This window comes from Schistocerca gregaria, chromosome 5 (assembly GCF_023897955.1).
Source record: "Schistocerca gregaria isolate iqSchGreg1 chromosome 5, iqSchGreg1.2, whole genome shotgun sequence".
Taxonomy (NCBI): domain Eukaryota; kingdom Metazoa; phylum Arthropoda; class Insecta; order Orthoptera; family Acrididae; genus Schistocerca; species Schistocerca gregaria.
In genome coordinates, this window is record NC_064924.1 from 9788187 (window position 1) to 9811331 (window position 23145).

The following is a 23145-nucleotide window of genomic DNA, read 5'->3' on the forward strand; positions in this document are numbered from 1 at the left end:
TACTGCAAGGCCAGATTAGGAGTTGCACTTCTGCTGCTCTCCTCCGTTATCTCTAGAAACTTATATAACTTAATCTAATACAAATAATGCTTATATTACTATAGAGTTCAAAGTTTCTTAAATTTTATATTTACTCAGCTATAATTCGGTGGTGCAAAAATCTATAAACTTTACAGCACTCACGCACCGGAGCCAACTGCGTTAATGGGTAACTTCTAGTAGCATGTATATCAGATCGTTGTAAAGCATTATGTAATGTTTCTGTAGCTGTTTAAGCCATTGAAGGGTCCAGAATGTTCTTCACGATTTTCTACGCTATTCATCAACAATCGCTAACGGAGTTAATGCAGCTATTTTACGTGTATCTGACATTCGTAGAGATACTGTGTGGTTTACGTGACACATGCATACGGGAACTGCCACTGGAGAACGCAAAGGTCGCAAATCGTGATGAGGATCACGTTCCGTGAGGTGCGGCAGGTCTTTCCACAGCGTGCAGCAACCACGACAGACACCACGTCTCGCGCGCTTTGCGCTGGGAGACGCGTCCCGTGTGAGAAAGGCTTAAGGAAGTTCCATCCCACGAGAGGGCAGCGTCCTCACCGCATCGGCGTCATTGCAGTCGGCTGGCCAGGCGTTTAAGAACTGCGAGCTGTCTGCGTCACTCTGTGAGGGCTGGCGGAGGGGTGGAGAGTGAGGGGCAGCGATGGGAGGAACGGCGCCGTCCACACGGACAGACGTGTCGAACCTGTGCCATGCCTCCCGGTATGATCGCAGCAATCATTACGCACCCACCGGTGACTATGCATTTCAGGATGGGTCACCTGCTGAGATGACCATCACTCTTTCCTTTATCAGGTCTAAGATTCAATTAAATTATCTCGATCTCTGCCACTTCTATTGTCTTTTCCTTTACTTGTAGTTGATTAATCATATTTCTGTGTGCTCCCTCTTTTGTGTGTATCCTCACGAAGAGTAAACATAATTGGGGTTAGTCTGGGCCAATACAATCAACTCAGTAGGTAGATAACCACGACAGTCATTAATAAGTCATTAATACACTACTGGCCATTAAAATTGCTACACAACGATGACGTGCTACACACGCGAAATTTAACCGACATGAAGAAGATGCTGTGATATGCAAATGATTAGCTTTTCAGAGCATTCACACAATGTTGGCGCCGGTGGTTACACCTACAACGTCCTGACATGAGGAAAGTTTGCAACCGATTTCTATACACAAACAACAGTTGACCGGCGTTGCCTGGTGAAACGTTGTTGTGATGCCTCGTGTAAGGAGAAGAAATACGTACCATGACGTCACCGACTTTAATAAAGGTCGGATTGTAGCCTATTGCGATTGCACTTTATGGTATCGCGACATTGCTGCTCGCTTTGGTCGAGATCCAATGACTGTTCACAGAATATGGAATCGGTTGGTTCAGGAGGGCAATACGGAACGCAGTGCTGAATCCCAACGGCCTCGTATCAGTAGCAGTCGAAATAACAGGCATCTTACCGCATGGCTGTAACGGATCGTACAGCCACGTCTCGATCCCTGAGTCAACAGATGGGTACGTTTGCAAGACAACAACCATCTGCACGAACAGTTCGACGACGTTTGCAGCAACATGGACTATCAGCTCGGAGACCATGGCTGCGTTACCCTTGACGCTGCATCACAGACAGGAGCGCCTGCGATGGTGTACTCAACGACTAACCTGGGTGCACGAATGGGAAAACGTCATTTTTTGGATGAATCCAGGTTCTGTTTACAGCATCATGATGGTCGCATCCCTGTTTGGCGACATCGCGGTCAACGCACATTGGAAGCGTGTATTCGTCGTCGCCATACTGGCGTATCACCTGGCCTGAAGGTATGGGGTGCCATTGGTTACACGTCTCAGTCACCTCTTTTTCGCATTGACGGCACTTTGAACAGTGGACGTTACATTTCAGATGTGGTACGACCCGTGGTTCTACCCTTCATTCGATCCCTGCGAAACCCTACATTTCAGCAGGATAATGCACGACTGCATGTTGCAGGTCCTGTACGGGCCTTTCTGGAGACAGAAAAGTTCGACGGGTGCCCTGGGTAGCACATTCTCCAGATCTCTCACAAATTGAAAACGTCTGGTCAATGGTGGACGAGCAACCGGCTCGTCACAATACGCCAGTCACTACTCCTTATGAACTGTGGTATCGTGTTGAAGCTGCATGGGCAGCTGTACCTGTACACGCCATCCAAACTCTGACACAATGCCCACGAGTATCAAGGCCGTTATTACGGCCAGAGGTGGTTGTTCTGGGTATTGATTTCTCAGAATCTATGCACCCAAATTGGGTGAAAATGTAATCACACGTAAGTTCTAGTATAATATATTTGTCCAATAAATACCCGTTTATCATATGCATTTCTTCTTGGTGTAGTAATTTTAATGGCCAGTAGTGTAATTGTTAATTTCGTAATAACCGACAACCATAACCCTCTTCCGATGCGTTCTCCTTTCTTATTATGTCATCCATGGCATGACAAGTGCAGTTGTGTACCAGAGATAATGAGCGAGGTGATGCAATAGTTAGCACAATGGACTCGCATTCGGGAGGACGACGGTTCAAACCCGCATCCGGCCACCCTTGTTTAGGTTTACTGTGATTTCCCTAAATCGCTTTAGGCATAAGCTGGGATAGTTCTTTCGAAAAGGCACGGCCGACTTCCTTCCCCACCCTTACATGATCCGATGGGACCGTGATCTCGCTGGTTGGGCCCCTCCCCCATATCAACCAAGCAACCAAGTAGCAGAAACACGGAGATTTGTCTATCAATCAATCCAGTGGGAACAGATTACAAAAACTACTGTCAGGTTAGTTAGCTCGAGCCAGCATTTTACACAGACGCCAGATATTGGATTGTAAATCGTACCCAGGAGCAGTTATAGACGCCAGTCACAATTCAGTAACGATGAGAAATAGGATGCATTTTAAGAAATTCCTTCTGAGTAATGATGTGACTCATTTCAAGTTCTTTGAAGCTACAGATACTGCAATAATGAATAGACCAGTCCAGTTGAAGAGGAACGTGCGTCTCTAATAAGGGTAGTCATCGAAGTGGGCAGATGATCACAGGTACAACGAAGGTAATTGTGGAGAACCGTGGGTAGCAGAGTAAATAATTCATTTGAACGACGAAATAAGAAACATAAAAAATGTTGAAAGAAATATAGGTATAAAATAAATCAGAAGTTTGGGGAACCCAAGGCGAAATAGCTGCAGCAAAAACATGAAAAATTCGCAAAAGCGTTGGTCTTTCCAAGGACTGATTCAGATTATAGAAAAGTTAAAATAACCTTCGGTGAAATTGAAAGCTACAGTACCAACATTAAGTGAGTAGTGGAAATTCCTCAACTAAGCACAAAGGGACAAACAGAAAAAGTATATTTTAAACCTCTACAAGGAGAAAGAAATGCCGAGGTTGTGATTGCGGAAGACGTAGAAGTCGATATGGAAGACATCATACAGTGTTAGAATTAATGTTTGACAGAGCTTAGGAAGACTTTCTACCAAATAAGCGAGAATGGAAAAATAACTTTTCCTGAAAATTTCTGGTATCATTTTTGGAGGTGACAACGAAGAGACTATTAAAGTTGGTGTGTAGAGTCTATCAGTCTGGAGACATGCAATCAGACTTTCGGAAAAAAACGTGATCAGCACGAAGATAGCAAGGGCAGGTGTAGAGCGAGAAATGTCGGACATACAGTTTTACAGGTCATGCATCCAAGTTGCTGAGAAGAAGAAATAGACAAAAAATGGAAGAGAATATTGAGGATCTTTTAGATCAGTTTGGCTTTCCGTAAGGTAATAGCACGAGAGACACAATTATGATGCGTCATTTGATAATGGAAGCAAGGCAGAAGAAAAACAGGGTTTGTAGAAAAGGCGTTGGACAATGTAAAATGGGGCAAGTTGTTCGAAATCCTGAGGAAAATAAGGATTATCTTTAGGAACAGACGGATAATATACAATATCTACAACAAAGAAGAGACACGAAGCAGAATGAAAGATTAACAACGAACTGATAGAATTAAAACATATCTAACAAAGGGATCAAATTTTTTGGTCCTATTGTTCAGTCTATGCATGGAAAAAGCAATGACGGAAATAAAAGAAAGTTTGAAGAGCAGGATTAAAACTCAGGGATAAAGGATATCAAAACGATTTGCTGATGACATTGCTATGATGAGTGAAAATGAAGAAGGATTACAAAATGTGTTCAACTGAATGAACAGTCTAATGAATACGGAATGTGGATTGAGAGTAAACCGAAGGAGAATCGAAGTAATGAAGAGTAGCAAAAATGAAACTAGCCATAAACTTAGCATAAAAATTCGGGACCACAAAGTAGACCAAGTGAAGGAACTTTGCGACCTCGGAAGAAAAATAACGCGTGAGATAGGAAGCGAGGAGGACATGAAAAGCAGATTAGCGAGGGCAAAGAGGACATTACTGTCCAAGAGAAGTCTGTTAGTATGAAACGGCGGTCTTCATTTGACGAACAAATTTACGAGAACGTACGTTTGGAAAGTAGCATGGTACGGTGATGAAAAATGGACAGTAGGAACAAAGAATGTGAAGCTTCAAAGGACGCCGAAAGTTAGGTGGACCGATAAGATAAGCAATGAGGAGGTTCTCCGCAGAATTTATGAAGAAAACTATTATCGTCTTCATTTCAAGCTTTACATGGTACAGTGCCCATCACTTCCTCGCTTTTCCGGCCAACGGTCTCGAAGGCGGAAGAGGAAGTCTGACTTAATTCCCAACGGTGGAGAGAACGGAAGAGGCTAGTGGGGTGAACAACGAATAAAAAATCAATTTGCGGACTAACAGCCTGATCTTATCTCGGAATTCAGTTCCTTACTTTGAATGTAATACAATTTCAATTGCAGTATGGGAAGTCTGCAAAATGAATACACTACCCCAGGTGGTAACTCGAGAGAGAAATCCACCACTGCGTCACGCAATGCATTGTGAGCAAGGGCTCTTGTGAGTCCCAACAGCTGCAATCAGAATGTTGAAATCGAAGCAACCTTGGAATCCTTCTACAGTAAAATTTAAAAAATAAATTCTTTCTAAGCACTTTAAATGTAAATTTCCTAATCAAGACTGGTGAACAAAAACAACTAGAAATGCTTTTAGAGAAAAACAAAATTCAAATGCTAGCAGTTCCAGAAACAAGGTTCCTTGATGAAAATGAAGTAGGTACCCGTAACTGCAGAATCTTCAAAGGCAAACCAGCAATAAAAATTATGAACCAGATGGCATTATTGGGTACAGCTTTCTATGTTCATAAAAGTGTAATAGTAAATGTTACAGAATTTAAATCCACCTCAGAGAGAGCATCTTTCCTAACAGTTAAATGCAAAAGCAACGTGCTCACACTTGTTAATTTCCAACCACCAATAAATGAAGACAATAGGAAAAATACACAAAAAATTGAGGAATTCTGGGATTTTTTGGAAACTGAAATATTTAACATTCCAATGATGAAAACCATATTAGTATTAGGCGAATTCAGTGCACAGATAGGCAGAGAAAGGATATTTAGAAATGTAGCAGGACACTACCCAGATCATAGAAGAACAAACGCAAACGGTATGAGGCTAATGAGCTTGTGCCAAAGCTCACACCTGGAACGAATGTCAATCTTCTTTAGGAAACTCCCAAGAAAAGCTAAAACGTGGATATCTCCCAGCCCAATCTTAGAAGAATTTCAATTATATTATGTAGCTATTTCACAAAGAAGTACAATGGAAATTAAGAGTGCATACGTAGCAAGGAATGGTGAATTAGATTCTGATCATTACCTCTTTAAAATTAAAGTTAAACTCCTACCTAATAAAGAACAAAGAAAGTCACAAAGGTTAATAAAATACAATACAGACAAGCCTACCATAACAAAAGTATCAATTGAAAACTATCAAGACGATATTAAAGTGGCTAAACATGGCAACTGGCAAGAAATATCCACAACAATTTACAATGCTGCACAGAAAATATTTGGGTCAATAAAAAAGAAAAGGAAAATGTGGTGGAATGAAATGTGGGAAGAAGTCACTACAGAGAGGACTAAAAAGTGGGAAAACTGGAAACATTCAAAGAAAATTGAAGATTATAATACATTTATACAAGAAATAAATAAAACAGACAGGTTCATCAGAAATACCAAACGAGCCTTTGAAAAGGAGATACTTCTGGAAATTTGTAAAATATAACACTTGTGGCTTTTAACTTTTGAGAACAAATTAAAGGGTTACCAAATCCCAAATGCATGTTTCAAAAGTGAAAACGGCAAAATTGGGTTAAATAATACCTAAAATTCTGAAATTCTAACACGATATTTTCATTAGCTTCTTAACTGTCCCGAACCGTGTCATAAATTGGAATTCTCAGATACTAAGGAAAATTTGGAAGAAGATTTACCAGCAACAATAGAAGAAATTCAAGCAATAACTAAAGACCTCAAAAACAAGAAAGGTAGTGGAACAGATTGTATTACAGCTAAACTTCTGAAGTGCTTCTTGCCAAATAAAGCAAAGGAGCTAAATTTACTCTTTGAAGAAATCTAGAAAACAGAAAAAAAACCAAAGGAACGGAAAGTTGCCTAGATGCTTCCACTGAACAGAAAAGGTAATAAACAGGATGCAAACAACTACAGAGGAATCTATTTAGTGGCATACAAAGTATTTTCCAATATTTTATTATGCAGAGTAGAAACAACACTAGACAGTCGTTTAGATTGTAGGCAACAAATTAAACCCACATACAGCTTTGCACAAAACACTTTATTTTTGCTACTCGGAAAAGAAAAGTAACTGAACTAAGAATCAAAGAGTAAAATCTTATATCTAATGTCCACTGCACTTCCATGGAGTAAACGAAGCACACATCACTGGCCACTCCCACGTTCCCACACAGCCCCCCCCCCCCCCCCCCCCATAAAGTGTGGTGCAGCTGAGATGATGGTACTTAAACTTGACTTGTCTCCCTGCTCTCGTATGGACGACCTGTTGTTGCGATGACGAGGGAGCCGGTGTGGGCTGTTGCGTAGTGGTTCCATGTCCTCTTGCCATGGTTTCTTCAGCCATATCATGCGTAGTGAGCTCCAGTTCTGTTGAGTGTCATGGTACTCCAATTCTGGTAAGACCCATGGTGGTTTTACCCTCTCTACGGACACACTGATAGTTTTGTCGTTATATGAGACGTCCATAGTATGGGTATTGCGTCGTACTATTCGATAAGGTCCAGTACATGGAGGTTGTCGTGGCTTTCAGAATGAACCTGTGTGGAGCATGTCACGAGTACAGTCTGCCAACGCGTTATGCATGAGAAAAAAAGATCAAATGTGTGTAAAATCTTATGGGACTTAACTGATAAAGGTCATGAGTCCCTAAGCTTACACACTACTTAACCTAAATTATCCTAAGGACAAATACACACACCCATGCCCGAGGGAGGACTCGAACCTCCGCCGGGACCAGCCGCTCAGTCCAGGACTGCAGCGCCCAAGACCGCTCGTCTAATCCCGCGCTGCTATGCACGAGAACTGGTCTCTCACCATGTCTAGATACCGTAGGCCTTTTTATTGTATCCACATGCTCACGGATTTCACGTATCAGCTGTGAGATTTTTGTTGGCATTGGTGACGCAGCGGCGTTTAGGTAGTCTGCCAGAATTCTCAGTGATTCCCCATACACCAATTCCCCCACTGAGGCACGGATGACCCTCTTGTATGCGGTCCGTAATCCAAAGAGAACCAATGGTTATGCTTCTGTCCAGCTTCTTTGCCTGCAAAGTCCTGTGCCACCTCTCCACCATACAATTGCTCACTGGATGGTAGCTTATTGTATGACGGTGCTGGAACCAACATAAATTATCCAGCTCTTTGAACGGATTAGACTCGAACTGGCGGCCTTGATCTGTTGTGGAATGAAGGGGGCACCCAAAGCACGCTAGACATTGAGAGACAAACGCCTTTTCATCCGTTATGTCAGTGATCGGAATGGCCTCCGCCCATCTCGTGCATCTGTCTGCCAACGTTAACAAGTATTTATAATGAAGTTAAAACCTTCTGGCTGGCTGGAGTGGCCGTGCGGTTCTATGCTCTACAGTCTGGGGCCTCGTGACCGCTACGGTTACAAGTTCGAATCCTGCCTCGGCCATGGATGTGTCCTTAGGTTAGTTAGATTTAAGTAGTTCTATGTTCTAGGGGACTGATGACCTCAGAAGTTAAGACCCATAGTGCTCAGAGCCATGTGAACCATTTAAAATCTTCTGGGTTATTAGGCTGCGTCATGTTTCTTCTAAAATAATCGACGTTTCGACCCCTCTGCTGGGATCTTCCTGTTCTAGCAGTAGTGGACACCACGACGCACTATGTTTGACCGGTCACGGGTCGCCTGTTGACGGGGGGGACCGAGCCGCTCGTGTCCTGGTCCACACACTCGGTTCGGCCACGTACTCCCTCCATGTCTGTTGTCCGGGTTCCGGACACGCGGATAACCGAGCATGACCGGTCACCGCTGACGTCTCACCCCTCGCCTCGCCCCGGCTCGCTGCACTGTACTGTACTCCACAAATCCAACGCCACTCTCTCTCTCTCTCTCTCTCTCTCTCCCCTCTCTGCCTCTCCCTGTTATCTAGAAGAGAACCATCTTCATGAACAAAGCATACAAAGAACATTAAACATTTACAGACTTAACTTGTCACACTTTTCACTTGTTTGCAACGGAAACAAAATTATAGTTAGTGATTCACTGCTTATCAACAATCACGTGTTCCTGGTTTTATTGGCTGAGTCGATTTGTCAGTAACACGCCGGCTTTACTGAAACACCTTCCACCAGGTGCACTTGTTGCTGGGATACACGAAATACGTCTTGTAACTGCAGCCAGGCCTGGCAGGTCTGTTTCATGTCTGTTCCACCACTTGAAGATGTCATCATCACCTCCGGGGTGCATTAAAATGTAGAGATCTACTTCATCTGCTGCGGGTGATCTGTTGTTCCTCCATTCCTTGAAACGATCTCTCTTTCTGGGTGGTGATGGCACAGTACTTGAAGGATATATGATAACAAACAAAAGAGACAAGTAATACGGAACTCATTTGGAAATCATCGAAATGTTCGCGTAAAACCGAGGTGTTTTATGTTAATGATATATTGTACGTATTATAAAATTCCCGTTTCTCTATAATACACTATCTACTAACTATGAAAACCATTATGTTAATGACTGCCTGTGTAGGCAGCACACATTTGTCGCACATTGCTAAGAATTTCCTGCTTTTCATTTATTACAAGCATATTAAGATCATGGCAAGACGGCCAAAGAAACGTAGCAATTTTATGTCTGAAAGTGATCACAATCTTCTCACAAATGAAAGTCAAGGCTCGATTTTTAATCGTTTGTACATCCTGTTAAAAAATACATATTAGTTAGTACACATCAATTACGTTAGTTAATTATAAATCTGTCGTGTATCATAATGAAACAGGGCTTTTAACTGCATTAATTACCCACTTGACAGTCAGTGTCACTGACACTGCAAATTTGTTGCAGTTTGTGAAACCAAAGAAAAACTAACTGAATTTTCGGTTCTTTTTCGCCTTCTAATTCATCTGTGCCCTCTTTAAGTGGTCTCAGAAAATGCGCAATTTTTCCTGCAAACTTATTATCATATCCTTGCAATCTGTAAGCGGAGTTCTTTTCCGTCAGCAAAGCAGCAACTTCGTTACACTGAATGTGTTGGGATTCCAGTATAGTGTGCAAGCTCTTCCAGCGTGTGCACACCTCGTGTTTCAATGATGATTTCAAAGACGAGCAGAGGCGACTTTTCTTAATGTACCTTAAAATGCATTTTGCAGTATTTATTGTTGATGCGATGTTCCGCAATGTTCTATCAAGACATTATCTTCATCGAAAGTATGGCTAAGTGCTGTGTTTACACAATGAACAGCACAAGGAATCCATTCATGATTTTCCAAAGCCTTTATTACACAGGCACCCTAGCGGTATAAAAAAAAAAACAACTGTGCAACAAAGAAATGTTCAAATGTGTGTGAAATCTTATAGGACTTAACTGCTAAGGTAATCAGTCCCGAAGCTTACACACTACTTAACCTAAATTATTAAATTAAAAGGACAAACACACAGACCCATGCCCGAGGTAGGACTCGAACCTCCGCCGGCACCGGCCGCACAGTCCATGACCGCAGCGCCTGAGACCGCTCGGCTAATCCCGCGCGGCATTGTGCAATATGTCCGGCGAAGTGTTCCAGTCAGTCAACCTCTCTTCAATTTCTTTCATAATATTTACTCCCGTCTTCTTAACGTCAAGGAATTTTGTTGTAAATAAAACATTGTTCACAAGAGACCAATCTGTGTTAATGTAATGTGTTGTAAGCGTCTCAACTGTCGCAGCACATGTTTTATTAATAACTTCCGCAATAACAGAAGGCATTATGCTGTTTCGTATTGCATCAGCTTGTTCTTTGACATGTCTACTTATAGTAGAGGGATGTGACGTGACATCTGCCACGTTAACTCCTCCATAATGCGCACCTAGATATATTACTTCTTGGCCTAGTTCTCTGAATCCTTCACTGGAAGCAGCATTAAAAGGTCTCATATCTTTAGCACACATTACAACATACTTTGCTGTAATACTATTTTTTATTACTGCCGGTATCCCTGAAGGAGCTGTATCTTTGTGAGGTTTCTTGCAAATGTGTTTCTTTAAATGAGTGGTTCCCGACTGGAAACACAATAATGTGGACCAGTTTATGCACGATACGTACCCAGTAGACGCACACTTTTCGCCTACAACCAACAGAAATGTACTCTATACTTGGATTTTTAGACCTTCCCGTTTCTCCAACGTGTAAACATTGGTTTCAATCTTACGTTTTACTGCACTGGCTTCCTCGCGCTGCATGATTACAGAGAGAGACACACCACAAATGAGAAGCCCATACTGGCTGCAGTCTCACACGGATAATGACACGTGTAATGTGTTTGAAGTTACGTTCTATGTATTCGGTAACGGCTTCTACGCTCTGACACTACAACAAGTGCGGGCAGCCTATCCATTTACGGTGTGCTCGCTCCATCTCGTATTTTGTGCTCGCTTACTCGGTCATGAACGACTCTAATGGGCAAATCTTGCTGGTCATCCTGTGAAATTCCTAATTTCCGTGTGAACGTGCCATCCTACTCTGCAGCGCTGACATTGTAGGCATGGACGACTCCATTCCCTTGTGTCCTTTTTAATTGATGGCCAGACAAAACGTGCTGTCAGTAACTCGACCGTGGCTTTGCCCCTGGGTGTGCCAGGCTATGAACACTGTCAAATGCCACCATACAAAATTGTTGTGGAATGTAGGGGCGCGGCTGCTGCCGTGATATATCGCACTATAGCTTAATCCTTGTTCCTGGCATGAGTATCGGCTGTAAGTGTAAAAATGGGGTCAAATGGCTCTGAGCACTATGGGATTTAACATCTGAGGTCATCAGTCCCCTAGAACTTACAACTACTTAAACCTAACTAACCTAAGTACATCACACACATCCATGCCAGACGCAGGATTCGAACCTGAAACCGTAGCAGTCGTGCAGTTCAGGACTGAAATGCCTAGAACCGCTCGGCCACCAGTGCCGGCTGTAAGTGTAACCCTGTTGTGTGGTCCGCCAATAACTTCTGTACATCCAGATCCGCTTCCGGCGACGTCGCGAGTTTTTTTAGTTTATTGTGCTGGTCTGGCCGCAAACACGAGAAAAGTAATCTGCAACCAGATTCTCCGCACTTTTGATGTGCCTTATATCCGTGGAGAATTGACCGACAAACTCTACGCGCCGGAACTGCCTTGGCGAGCACTTATCGCTGAAAGCTGACATTATAGATTTATGATCAGTGAACATTGTTGCTGGCCTGGATTCAACATATGGGCGGAAACGTTTGACGCTTTCATATATTGCCATAAACTGTCAAATGCACTCCATTTTGTCTGCCGGAGTTGAAGCTTCTTTGAGAAAAAACTAAGAAGTTGCCAAGGTCTATTGACCTCTTGTTGCAAGGCTGCACCAATTGCGAGATGGCTGGCATCTACTACAACACGCAACGGTGCTGCAGGTATGGGGTGCGCGAGTAACGCTACCTCCTCTAAGCTTCTTTGCAAGTCGCCAAAAGCTTTGGTCATTTCTGGTGTCCATTGCAGCTTTCGCTTCCCTGCGGTATTCTTGCCAGCCAGTGCATTCGTAAGTGGTGCCTGTGTTTCGGCGGTAATTGGTAAATGACGCTGGTAAAAATTTACCATACCGAGAAACCGCCTAAGTTGATTGTAGTCTGTAGGTTTGGGTAGGTTGCGCTTCATGTCGATCTTCTCCTGTAATGGCTGCATACCGTCGGCTGAGACTATATAGCCGAGAAAAGTTACTTGCCTCTTGCCCATGACGCATTTGCGTTCATTGAACACAACTCCATATGTATCGAGCCTCTGTCCTACCTCCTGAATATGTCTATCGTGTGATTGCATATCACTTGAAAATACCAAAATATCGTCCAGATATGCATAACAGAAAGATAATCCCTAGAGCACTTCATCAATGAATCTTTCCCAGGACTGAGCTGCATTTTTTTTGAGTTCGAATGGCATAAACAGAAATGCGAATAGCCCAAAGGGTGTGATCACCGCCGTCTTTGCCACGTCAGCCAGAGCCACAGGAATCTGACTGTATGCCTTAAGACAATCCAGTACTGGACATACTCTGGCATTCGCTAGAGCGTAGGTAAATTCTTGAATGTTTGGTATAGGGTACTTGTCCGGGATTGTTCTCATGTTCAATCGGCGGTAGTCTCCACAGGGACTCCATCTGCCTTCTTTCTTGTGTACTAGTGGAGAGGGGACGCCCTAGAGCTGTCAGACCTAATCACTCCAGCCTGGAGCATCCCCTCAAATGTCGCTTTTGTTTCCTTTAATTGCTCTGGGACTCACTTGCGTATGCATCAGTACTCCTAAGGCAGCCTCTGCCACACTGCACCGAAAGCCTTTTATCAAGCCCCTATTTCATCCGGTCGTAAGAGAGCAATTTGCCAAGTCCACGGTGAATGCAAAATTAGAGAAGAAATCTGCACCTAAGATTGGCCACTACAAAATTCCACTTGTAACAGGTAGATAAATTAATATGTATCTTGAGTTCTTTATAACTGAACGTGTTTACACTTGAATTGTTAACTGCTATCAATTTCAAAGTCTCCCACGTCTCCTTCTTAAGAAAGCTTGGGGCCAGCAAGATACTCACTTCCCAGCCTGTGTCAATCAGAAAGTTCAGGCGTGAGAGTCTACTAATCACTTGTCACCTATACTCATAGGGTGACACAGAGTAGAATAAAGGTACAGCATACGAGAAGTTTTCAAGTGCCTTACCTTGACTGTGTGTGTGTTGCAGCCTGCAACTGTCACCTGGTTCCTCGTTCTTATACAGTGCCATTCGTGAATGCCGCAGCACGTGGCGCCTATAGTGGGAGTAGTGAGACAAATAGAGGGCGAACACATTCAGTTAGTGCAGGTTGCCCACATCAGGTGCAGGTGCAGGTACATACTCAGGGGCAAACCTAGTGTTCTCCTTTGATTGACTGGTCCCTAACCTATTCTTCTGTTAAAAGGATCCTTCCTTTTGACTAACAGGTCCTTAACCTATTGCTTCCCAGCCCCCTCCACCTTCCCCCAAACTTCAGGAACCCCCACCCCCTTCTGCTCCAGGTACACTCAGGCCTAAGTTATTGGAATAGCCCCTCTCACTGTCATTAATTTGATTGACTACATAATTAAATTGATCAATTAATTAACCTCTCCCCCTCTTCTAAACACCCTCCACTCCCACCCTTCCTCCCACAAATTGGTGGGTAAAAGACACAGTTCATAGTTCATTTGGAGGGAATTCTATTGTAGTGTATGGAAGATTGCTCAAACAATGTGTGGAATATAGTTTATTTAAGAGATTTAGGGGATTCAAGACTGTACATGGAATACAGTTCATTTATTTAGCAGTAGCGTCCTGTGCAATACAGTGGACAGGGGATGCCAGGTGGTGCGTGCTTCACGATCAAATGATTTTTAACTGGGTGTAATTACGTGTGATGTGTGTTTCATGAGAGTGTTCCTTGTGCAATCGGAATAAAAAAAGAAATGCGATCAATGTAATTACTTCTCACAAGTTCTGTACCTTTCCAAACAACAGAGATGATGAGCAAGAGAAATCCAAGCCCCACAAACTGATTATATATATATATATACCATTTGTCCTTGAATTTACCTTCTTGAGGTCCTTCCTTTCCACTGCAGCGCCACGAATTTCCAGGTAGAGGAGGGGAGGGGGAGAGGGATGGGAGCGAGGGGGGTGAAGATGGGGGCGCTGCTCGATTTCCTGGAAAATTCTGCAATTAAATAAATAAACTATATTCCAAACAGTGCGTTGAATCTCCTAAATTATTTAAATAAACAATATTCCACACATTGTCTAAATTGTATAAGCAACATTTTATACACCACAATCGAATTTCCTCCAAATGACCGATCAAGTGAGTCTTCTTCCCACCAATTTCAAGGAAGGAGAGGGCAAGAGAGGGGGTTCACCAGAGGGGAAGAGGTTAATTAATAGATCAATTTAATTAAGCAGTCAATCAAATTACCAGAGTGGCCTATTATAATAACTCAGACCTGAAAAAGGACCTGGGGAACAATAGGTTAAGGACGTGAAAATCAGAAGAAAGGATTCTTTTAGGAGAACAATAGGTTAGGGATCTGTCAATCAAAGGAGAACAACAGGTTAATGACCTGTCAATCAAAGGAGAACAATAGGTTTGCCTGTGAGTGCAAACCCGACCCTGATGTAGGCAACCTACACTAACAATATGTGCTCACTCTCTCTTTGTCCCACTACTATTGGGCTACCCTCGCCACTTGGGTATCCACAGCGTTTTGTGCATCTCGTAGCTTGTGAGCTGAATCGTCTGTGATACAAGCAAAAATTGTAGGGGTGAGCTTGAGTTTGGAGTGTGACCGCTTCTTGTTACTGGTGGACTTGGTGGACGTTTGCAGTTCCAATTTATGTAGCTGAGTAGTCATATTTTGCATCACGTCTTGCAGTTTCCTGATCCCTACAGCGATGTCTGGTTTTTGTCTGTAACCTCTGGCTGCACAGCTTAACTTAGATTCTTCTAACCATTTCGATGAGTCGTCATTGGCTCCTGTTGCAGAGGTGGCAGATGACGCTCCTACAGACGCTACGAGCGTCTACTGTAGAGCAGCGAAAGTCCTGTCAGTATTTGCAGTTGTTTGTCGATAGACTGTCCTTCGTACGCAGTCAGCGTCAGCGGATCTAGATGAGGAAGCTGCTGTCGCCAGATGTGCAGTAACAGCTCACAGGACATCATGCTTGCGTCCACTATAGTGTGTAAATGTCTCCAAAATTCAGATGGACTTCTGTCCCCGCGTTTCTCCTGATACATCACCTGATCAAGTCGCTGTTCAAGTAATTCCACGCAGCGAGCGATCAACGCCGTTTTAAGTGTGCTGTATGATTGTTGGAGCGGCGGGTGTATGATCATATCAGAGACTATCGATGTTGCCCTCTCATCCAGGCTGCTGGTTGCGAGACTGAACTTTTCGCGGTCTTAGGTTATTCGTTGTTACTCGAAGATATTCACTATTATCGCAAACCATACATTCGGTTGCGTAGGCTTGAATGGAGGCGCTCTTAACTGCAACCGTGGCGTGGCTGATAACGGTGGGTTCGCGCCTCAAAAAATCTTCGGCGTGTGGGTATGCTCGTGGTGTGGCTGCTACTACCGGAGTTTGCAAATTCATGGATTCCGTTTTGCTATCACTCTTCGGCATTGTAAGCTCCAAAAGCCCTATCTCTTGCTTTAGCCGTCGTATCTCGTCGTATGTAGCTTGTATAATGTTGTTAGCTTCTTCCATCTTTGACGAAACTGCTGTACAATATTAAGTTGCGAGATCTGTTATTGTTTTTCCGGGGGTCACAAATTAAACACACACACAGCTTTGCACAAAATACTTTATTTTTCCAACTCGGAAAATAAAACTAGCTGAACTAACGGTCAAAGGGTAGAAATTTATATCTAACGTCCACTGCCCTTGTATGGAGTACACGGAACACGCATCACTGGCTACTCCCACGTTCCCACAGGGTGGATATCAAGGCAGTTTTAGGAAAGGAAGGTCATGCTCAGGACAAATATTTATTCTCAGGTCAGTAATTCAGAACAGATTACTTAATTAAAAGGATATTGTAGTTTTTGGATTTCAAACCGGTTTTTGATTTTATTTTTAGAGAAACTATAGATAAAATAATTCAGAAACTTGGCGTAAAGTATAAACTGGGAAAGCTAAATCATGAAACACGTATAGATACAGTCTGTAAAATAAAATTTATGGGAGAAATTTCACAGCTTTTTAAAATAAAACCAGGTGCACGAGAAGATTACGACCTATTCCCAATTCTTTTTAATAGTGTGTTAGAGAAAACAGCAAGAATTTAGAATGAAAAACTTATTGCACTCAACGTCACACCTATAATGTTAGGAAGAGGGAGCAAAAAGGTCGAGATCAACTGTTTTGCATTTGCAGATGATTTTGCTATGCTTCCAGAAAATGTGGCATCTGCTTCAACACAAATAAATCTCCTGGAAGAAATAGCCAGCAGAACTGGCTTAAGAATTTCTGAAAAAAAAACGAAATTTGTAACAATCGTTAAGGATGCTCCAAAACGTCCGAAAACAGTTATTGGCCAAATAGAGGGGTTAAGAAAATTCAAATTTGTAGGGGAGATAATCAAGAAAATGCTTTGGAAAAATCTGCGGTAGAGGAAATGTTGCATAAAATGGGAAGAGCATATCGTATCATCATAGATCTTTACAATTAAAAGTGCCTATGCAGAAACGCAAAAAAAATGGTTCAAATGGCTCTGAGCACTATGGGACTTAAGTTTTGAGGTCATCAGTCCCCTAGAACTTAGAACTACTTAAACCTAACTAACCTAAGGACATTACACACATCCATGCCCGAGGCAGGATTCAACCTGCGACCGTAGCAGTCGTTCGTTCCAGACTGCAGTACCTAGAACCGCTCGGCCACCCTGGCCGGCTAAAAACGCAAAAATAAGGCATTACAACACAGTAGTGAAGCCAGAATGCCTATATGCAAGCGAAAGCCTGGCATTAAATCATAAGTTAGATGAATTAGAAGTACTAAAAAAGCGAATATAAGGAAAATATTAGGTGCACTAAACACAGCAGAAAGTTGGAAATTACGAAGTAATGTTGAAATATACAAAAATATACAAAATATTTCAAACGTAATGAGAAAAAGAAGACTCGATTTCTTTTTGACATCTAATTCGAATGCACGACACTGGATTAACTAATAACATTTTGAAATATTTGTGGAGGAAGAAGTCCACAAGAAGTTGGGTCATGAAGTAAAAAAGGATTTAGAAAGAAACAATAAAGAATAGATGATATAAACAAGAGGGACGCTTTTGAGAAAAAAGTATTGAAAATGGGATGATTCCAAGGGAGGGTAGCCGAAAAGACTGGTTGAGAATAATATGAAGACAGAAAGAAGAGCCGGCCGGTGTGGAAGTGCTGTTCTAGGCGCTTCAGTCTGGAACCACGTGACCGCTACGGTCGCAGGTTCGAATCCTGCCTCGGGTATGGATGTGTGTGATGTCCTTAGGTTAGTTAGGTTTAAGTAGTTCTAAGTTCTAGGGAACTAATGACCTCAGATGTAAAGTTTCGTATTTCTCAGAGCCATTTGAACCATATTTGAAGAAATGTAGTGAACAGATGAAGGCATACGGCACACGGACCGTGCGTTGAGCGTGCCGAGTTTCTGTCGTCATAGTGTGGAACAGCACGTTCGGGAGTCTTTCTGAACATGCAAAGCAACATCTAGCATGTCAGATATTCTCAGAGTGCGTCTGAGCGTTGACCAACCAGAGGGTACAACGCCACCTACGTCACACGCACGCCTTCTCCTTCCCACACAGAGCTGTGAGCGCCATATTGGCGTTCAGTTCAAGCCTATACGTATATATGGCGTTTCTGATAATGACCAGGAAAACAGCTGTTAACTGTATTATTCGTTGCAATCAAATAATGAGAAGTCATATCCGTGGCAAAAGAGTTATTGTAACTTGCGTATTATGAGAGTATGTCACTTGAAGGTAGCGACACACTGAGGGTCCACCAAAAATCCATTATTCTCTGGACAGTTTGTTGTAATTAAATTTCAGATAGTAACATAGCTACGATGAAAGCATTTATCATGTGGTAATGGGTTATATTTGGCCATTCATGAACTGTTATCAACTGAACAAACAAAACTATGGTTCGTGTCTCGGGAAGTCTCAAAATATTTTTTTCCCAACATTCGCGTATTTAACAGGTTCTGATGCTTTATTATTAGTTTAATGTATGTATATACTACATATTTGATGTTACGAAATATAAGTTCACCTTTTTATTAGGAGTGAGTTTCTTCGATTGGCTTAATCTACAGGACAGCTTGTGCTACTTTTATAAAGATATTTTGTTCCTTTTTCCTTTTAGTTTCGTAATTCACGTGTTTTAAAGATTCTGGTACTGGGTAGGAACAGTGAGCAAGTAAGAATGACCTTAGGGTTTTACCAAAATTTGGGAAAGATAAAATAACGTTTATCTTATGTGGAGAAATATTGCAAATTTGTGTCACACTATTTGTAATGGAACGTTTATAAGCCTGTGTACTTGTTGATTATACATGGTTCAAAAAAATGTTGAAATGTGTGAAATGGTATGACACATAACTGCTAAGGTCATCAGTCCCTAAGCTTACACATTACTTAACCTAAACTATCCTAAGGACAAACACACACACCATGCCCGAGGGAGGACTCGAACCTGCGCCGGGACCAGTCTCACAGTATTGTACATGGTACTTTCCTTTTTGTCTTAAAACATATTATATATAGAACAACAGGACTAGGATATGGAAAAAGGAGCAAATATGCGTTTTAAGAGGGCTAACATGGGAATTTTACGCGCGCCCGTTAAGTAAACAGTGTGATTTACTTAGTAGAAACATCCCACAACCTGCCGCTGGAGTGCGTCGCGATCGCGCATACCACGTTGAGGCCCACGTACCGAACGTACATGTCGCATTGTTGCTGAGCGTTCAGCACCACGTTGAACTTCGCACGCTCAGCGTTGACGTTCGGCGGCACGGTTCGTGTGCCCAAGGCTTAAGACTCGTTGCACTTTGCGTTGACCATTTACGTGTAGAATTCATGCATTAACCACCTCCGGGTGCCGGCCGTGCGGTTCTGGGTGCTGCAGTCCGGAGCCGCGGGACCGCTACGGTCGCAGGTTCGAATCCTGCCTCGGGTATGGATGCGTGTGATGTGCAGAGGTAGGTTTAAGTAATTCTAAGTTCTAGGGGACTGATGACCACAGATGTTAAGTCCCATAGTGCTCAGAGCCATTTGAACCTTTTTTTTTTACACACGTCATCTGCGAACAGCCCTAGACAGTTGAAACGCACACATACAAACTTAGCTTTCGTGTCTGGCGATGTCTCCCAACCAAGAACGTTTCCGGAACCACACCTGTTTCTACATTCCGTAAGCACTTTCTTCTTTTCTTTTAATTGGTGCCGATGCAGAAATTCAATCGGAGGCCCTACGGAGGTGGCCAGTGCGGGCCCCACACGGCGGCCGCGGTGTCGCCCCGGGCTGCCTCGTATGCTGGGCACGCCTCCAGGCAGATAGGGCGCCGGTAGGGCGCAGGTAGGGAGCAGATAGGGCGCCGCCTCTGCCTCGCCCTGGCCTCGCCTCCCTGCATCCCCGCTATCACACAGGGCCGGCCCGCTTTCACCCGTGCTATCTCTGGGGCCGCGCTTTCTACGCCTCAACGCGCTGTTGGTCAGCACTCACATCGAAGCGCCAAGTCTGTCGACACGTGGCTAATCTCACGCTAAGGGGCCAATATGTGCTGCCTAAAACGTCCACATTCTCTGCAGTTTGCCATTACTCCACCGCTAACGATGCTTTATTACACATCCCTCTTCTGAATCGTTTCGTGTGGCCCACCAGCGCTGCATCTCCTGAGCATCTCTAAATATCACTAACAACGTTACTTCTGATATATATCCCAACATCTGGCTTCACCTTAAATTTTCACCCCTTACCATTACATCTGGTACGAAAGAAATTGCCGGCCGGTGTGGCCGCGCGGTTCTAGGCGCTTCGGTCTGGTATCTCGTGACCGCTACGGTCGTAGGTTCGAATCCTGCCTCGGGCATGGATGTGTGTGATGTCCTTAGTTAGGTTTAAGTACTTCTAAGTTCTAGTGAACTGATGACCTCAAAAGTTAAGTCCCATAGTGCTCAGAGCCATTTGAACCATTTTTTGAACCGAAGTATTCGTTCCCTGACGTCCAAACGCGTGTTCGTTTCGCCTATTCAGTCACTCCGCGAGGCTTCACGATTCACTCCCACGATGTGCTATGTTCGAGATATGCACCCTCAAAAATTTCTTCCTCTAGTTACGGTGTTTGCTTAATACTGCTAGATTTGTTTTCCACGAAAAACCTGGTCCGAGCATTGGGCTCACAACCCGAACCACACGCTACTGGTAAGCACTTATGAAGAACTGGTCCCGTACTTGGATTGCACATAATTCATTAAGGTCAACCCAAAACATTTATTTCAATTACATAAATGAAGTTACTTTTGAATCTGTCTGACATTAAACAGGAATAAAAAAAATAAAGAAAACAAACAATTTCAATATCAGCTGATTTAGTGCATGAACGGCGAGTTAAGCCAATAACCAGGTAAACTAAATTTGAATCTGTCTGACATTAAACAGGAATAAAAAAACAATTTTTTATTTGTTTAAATTACAGCATTAACGAATTCCAAATCTTTTCCTTTTTTAGGCGGAGGCTGAGCCAGAAACACAGCATGCCACAAAAACTCAGTTTTCCTGTGAAATCTTACAGGACACCAGGGAGCAGTAACAGACAAGGGGTTGGCACCCACAAATAACAGAGGCTAAGAGTCAGGCCGGCAGCACACCCAACGAGAACTTGTTCACACTATGCTCACCATAAACTGTAGACATTCCGACCGAACATCCGCTTGCGGTGGCTGCCAGAAGGACGAAGCAACCGACAGGCCCACGCCGAGCTTCCCACACAGGCACCTCAATTTGAACAAACATCTAGGCCAACACCAACTCCAGACCCCCCTCTCACTGCGAGGCTTGGTACAGTCCATACGAAATGCCTTCCAGGCAACCAATAACAGCCGCAGGCGTTCCACGATTCGCAAACAGCCCCATCGTAACAGACATCACACGTGTGCCGACGCCAGAGCCGAAACTCTCGCCGCCCCAGCCGAAAACGCAAAGATGCTCAAGCCCGGGGACGCGCCAAACACAAGACGATCCCTGATCATCGACCAGCGACGTGGCTCACAACCCTCCTTTCGCAAGTTCCAGCCTGAGTCTGATACGATTCTTCTTTCGTTCGTCAGCCATTACTTTCATCAAATATGTAGTCACAAATTTTGAAGTGAAAAATATCTCTAATCTCATTTCCGCTTCTCCTCAACACTTTTTTCTGTAGCACTTGACACCCTGGGAGCGTTAACTGACTGAAGGCTGTGGGGGTGTGAATACTTGTCAACTTCAATACATTTATTTTTGATACAGCCCAGCTAATCATTTGAAATAACAAAATACGTAAATATTACACTCAGCTGCAACAAACAAACAGCAACGAGTGCATCTTGCACTGACATCAACTCGATAAAAAAAAAAGTGATAGTTAAATCTGGCTTCCACAGCAAAAAGAGAGAACCGTCTAAAGCAACAACCTTTCAGTGAAACTGCGCACCAAAATTAAAGTATCTTCTTCCAAACTTCATGACTGTCTCACATTGCGATGAGTAAGTTTGAAACACGTTTGAAAGGTGCGTGATAGCTTCCTCTGGCAGTGAAGCAGCAGCGTGGCTCCCTGCGACGTCACCGTCGGGCTCGGCGCCGCGGCACCCGGGACTACTCGCCTCCTCAGACCGAGGGTTGGCGCCTGCGTGTCGGTGACGAGCAGCCGCCAGCGAATGCGCGGCGCGCCTGCTGCCCCTCTGCCGTCTCCGTCCACCCTCGCCGGCTGCCCCTCTGCTGTCTCCGTCCACCCTCGCCGGCTGCCCCTCTGCAGTCTCCGTCCTCCCTCGCCGGCTGCCCCTCTGCTGTCTCCGTTCTCCCTCGCCGGCTGCCCCTCTGCTGTCTCCGTCCTCCCTCGCCGGCTGCCCCTCTGCTGTCTCCGTCCTCCCTCGCCGGCAGCCCCTCTGCTGTCTCCGTCCTCCCTCGCCGGCTGCCCCTCTGCTGTCTCCGTCCTCCCTCGCCGGCTGCCCCTCTGCTGTCTCCGTCCACCCTCGCCGGCTGCCCCTCTGCAGTCTCCGTCCTCCCTCGCCGGCTGCCCCTCTGCTGTCTCCGTCCTCCCTCGCCGGCTGCCCCTCTGCTGTCTCCGTCCTCCCTCGCCGGCTGCCCCTCTGCTGTCTCCGTCCTCCCTCGCCGGCTGCCCCTCTGCTGTCTCCGTCCTCCCTCGCCGGCTGCCCCTCTGCTGTCTCCGTCCTCCCTCGCCGGCTGCCCCTCTGCAGTCTCCGTCCTCCCTCGCCGGCTGCCCCTCTGCTGTCTCCGTCCTCCCTCGCCGGCTGCCCCTCTGCAGTCTCCGTCCTCCCTCGCCGGCTGCCCCTCTGCAGTCTCCGTCCTCCCTCGCCGGCTGCCCCTCTGCTGTCTCCGTCCTCCCTCGCCGGCTGCCCCTCTGCAGTCTCCGTCCACCAACGCCGGCTGCCCCTCTGCAGTCTCCGTCCTCCCTCGCCGGCTGCCCCTCTGCTGTCTCCGTCCTCCCTCGCCGGCTGCCCCTCTGCTGTCTCCGTCCTCCCTCGCCGGCTGCCCCTCTGCTGTCTCCATCCTCCCTCGCCGGCTGCCCCTCTGCTGTCCTCCCTCGCCGGCTGCCCCTCTGCTG

General features: G+C 44.6%; 1 protein-coding gene across 1 annotated transcript; it reads right to left on the reverse strand.

Annotated features, from left to right (window-relative positions):
* Window positions 1–22187: 22187 nt before the first annotated feature.
* Window positions 22188–23090, reverse strand: LOC126272680 (keratin, type I cytoskeletal 9-like). Its single transcript, XM_049975698.1, has one exon. It carries the CDS (start codon window positions 23088–23090, stop codon window positions 22188–22190), a length of 903 nt encoding a protein of 300 aa, XP_049831655.1.
* Window positions 23091–23145: the final 55 nt, after the last annotated feature.

Coding starts and splice junctions, on each gene's coding strand:
- LOC126272680 (XM_049975698.1), bottom strand. CDS start 23,090: ATGGAGACAGCAGAGGGGCAGCCGGCGAGGGAGGACGGAGACAGCAGA.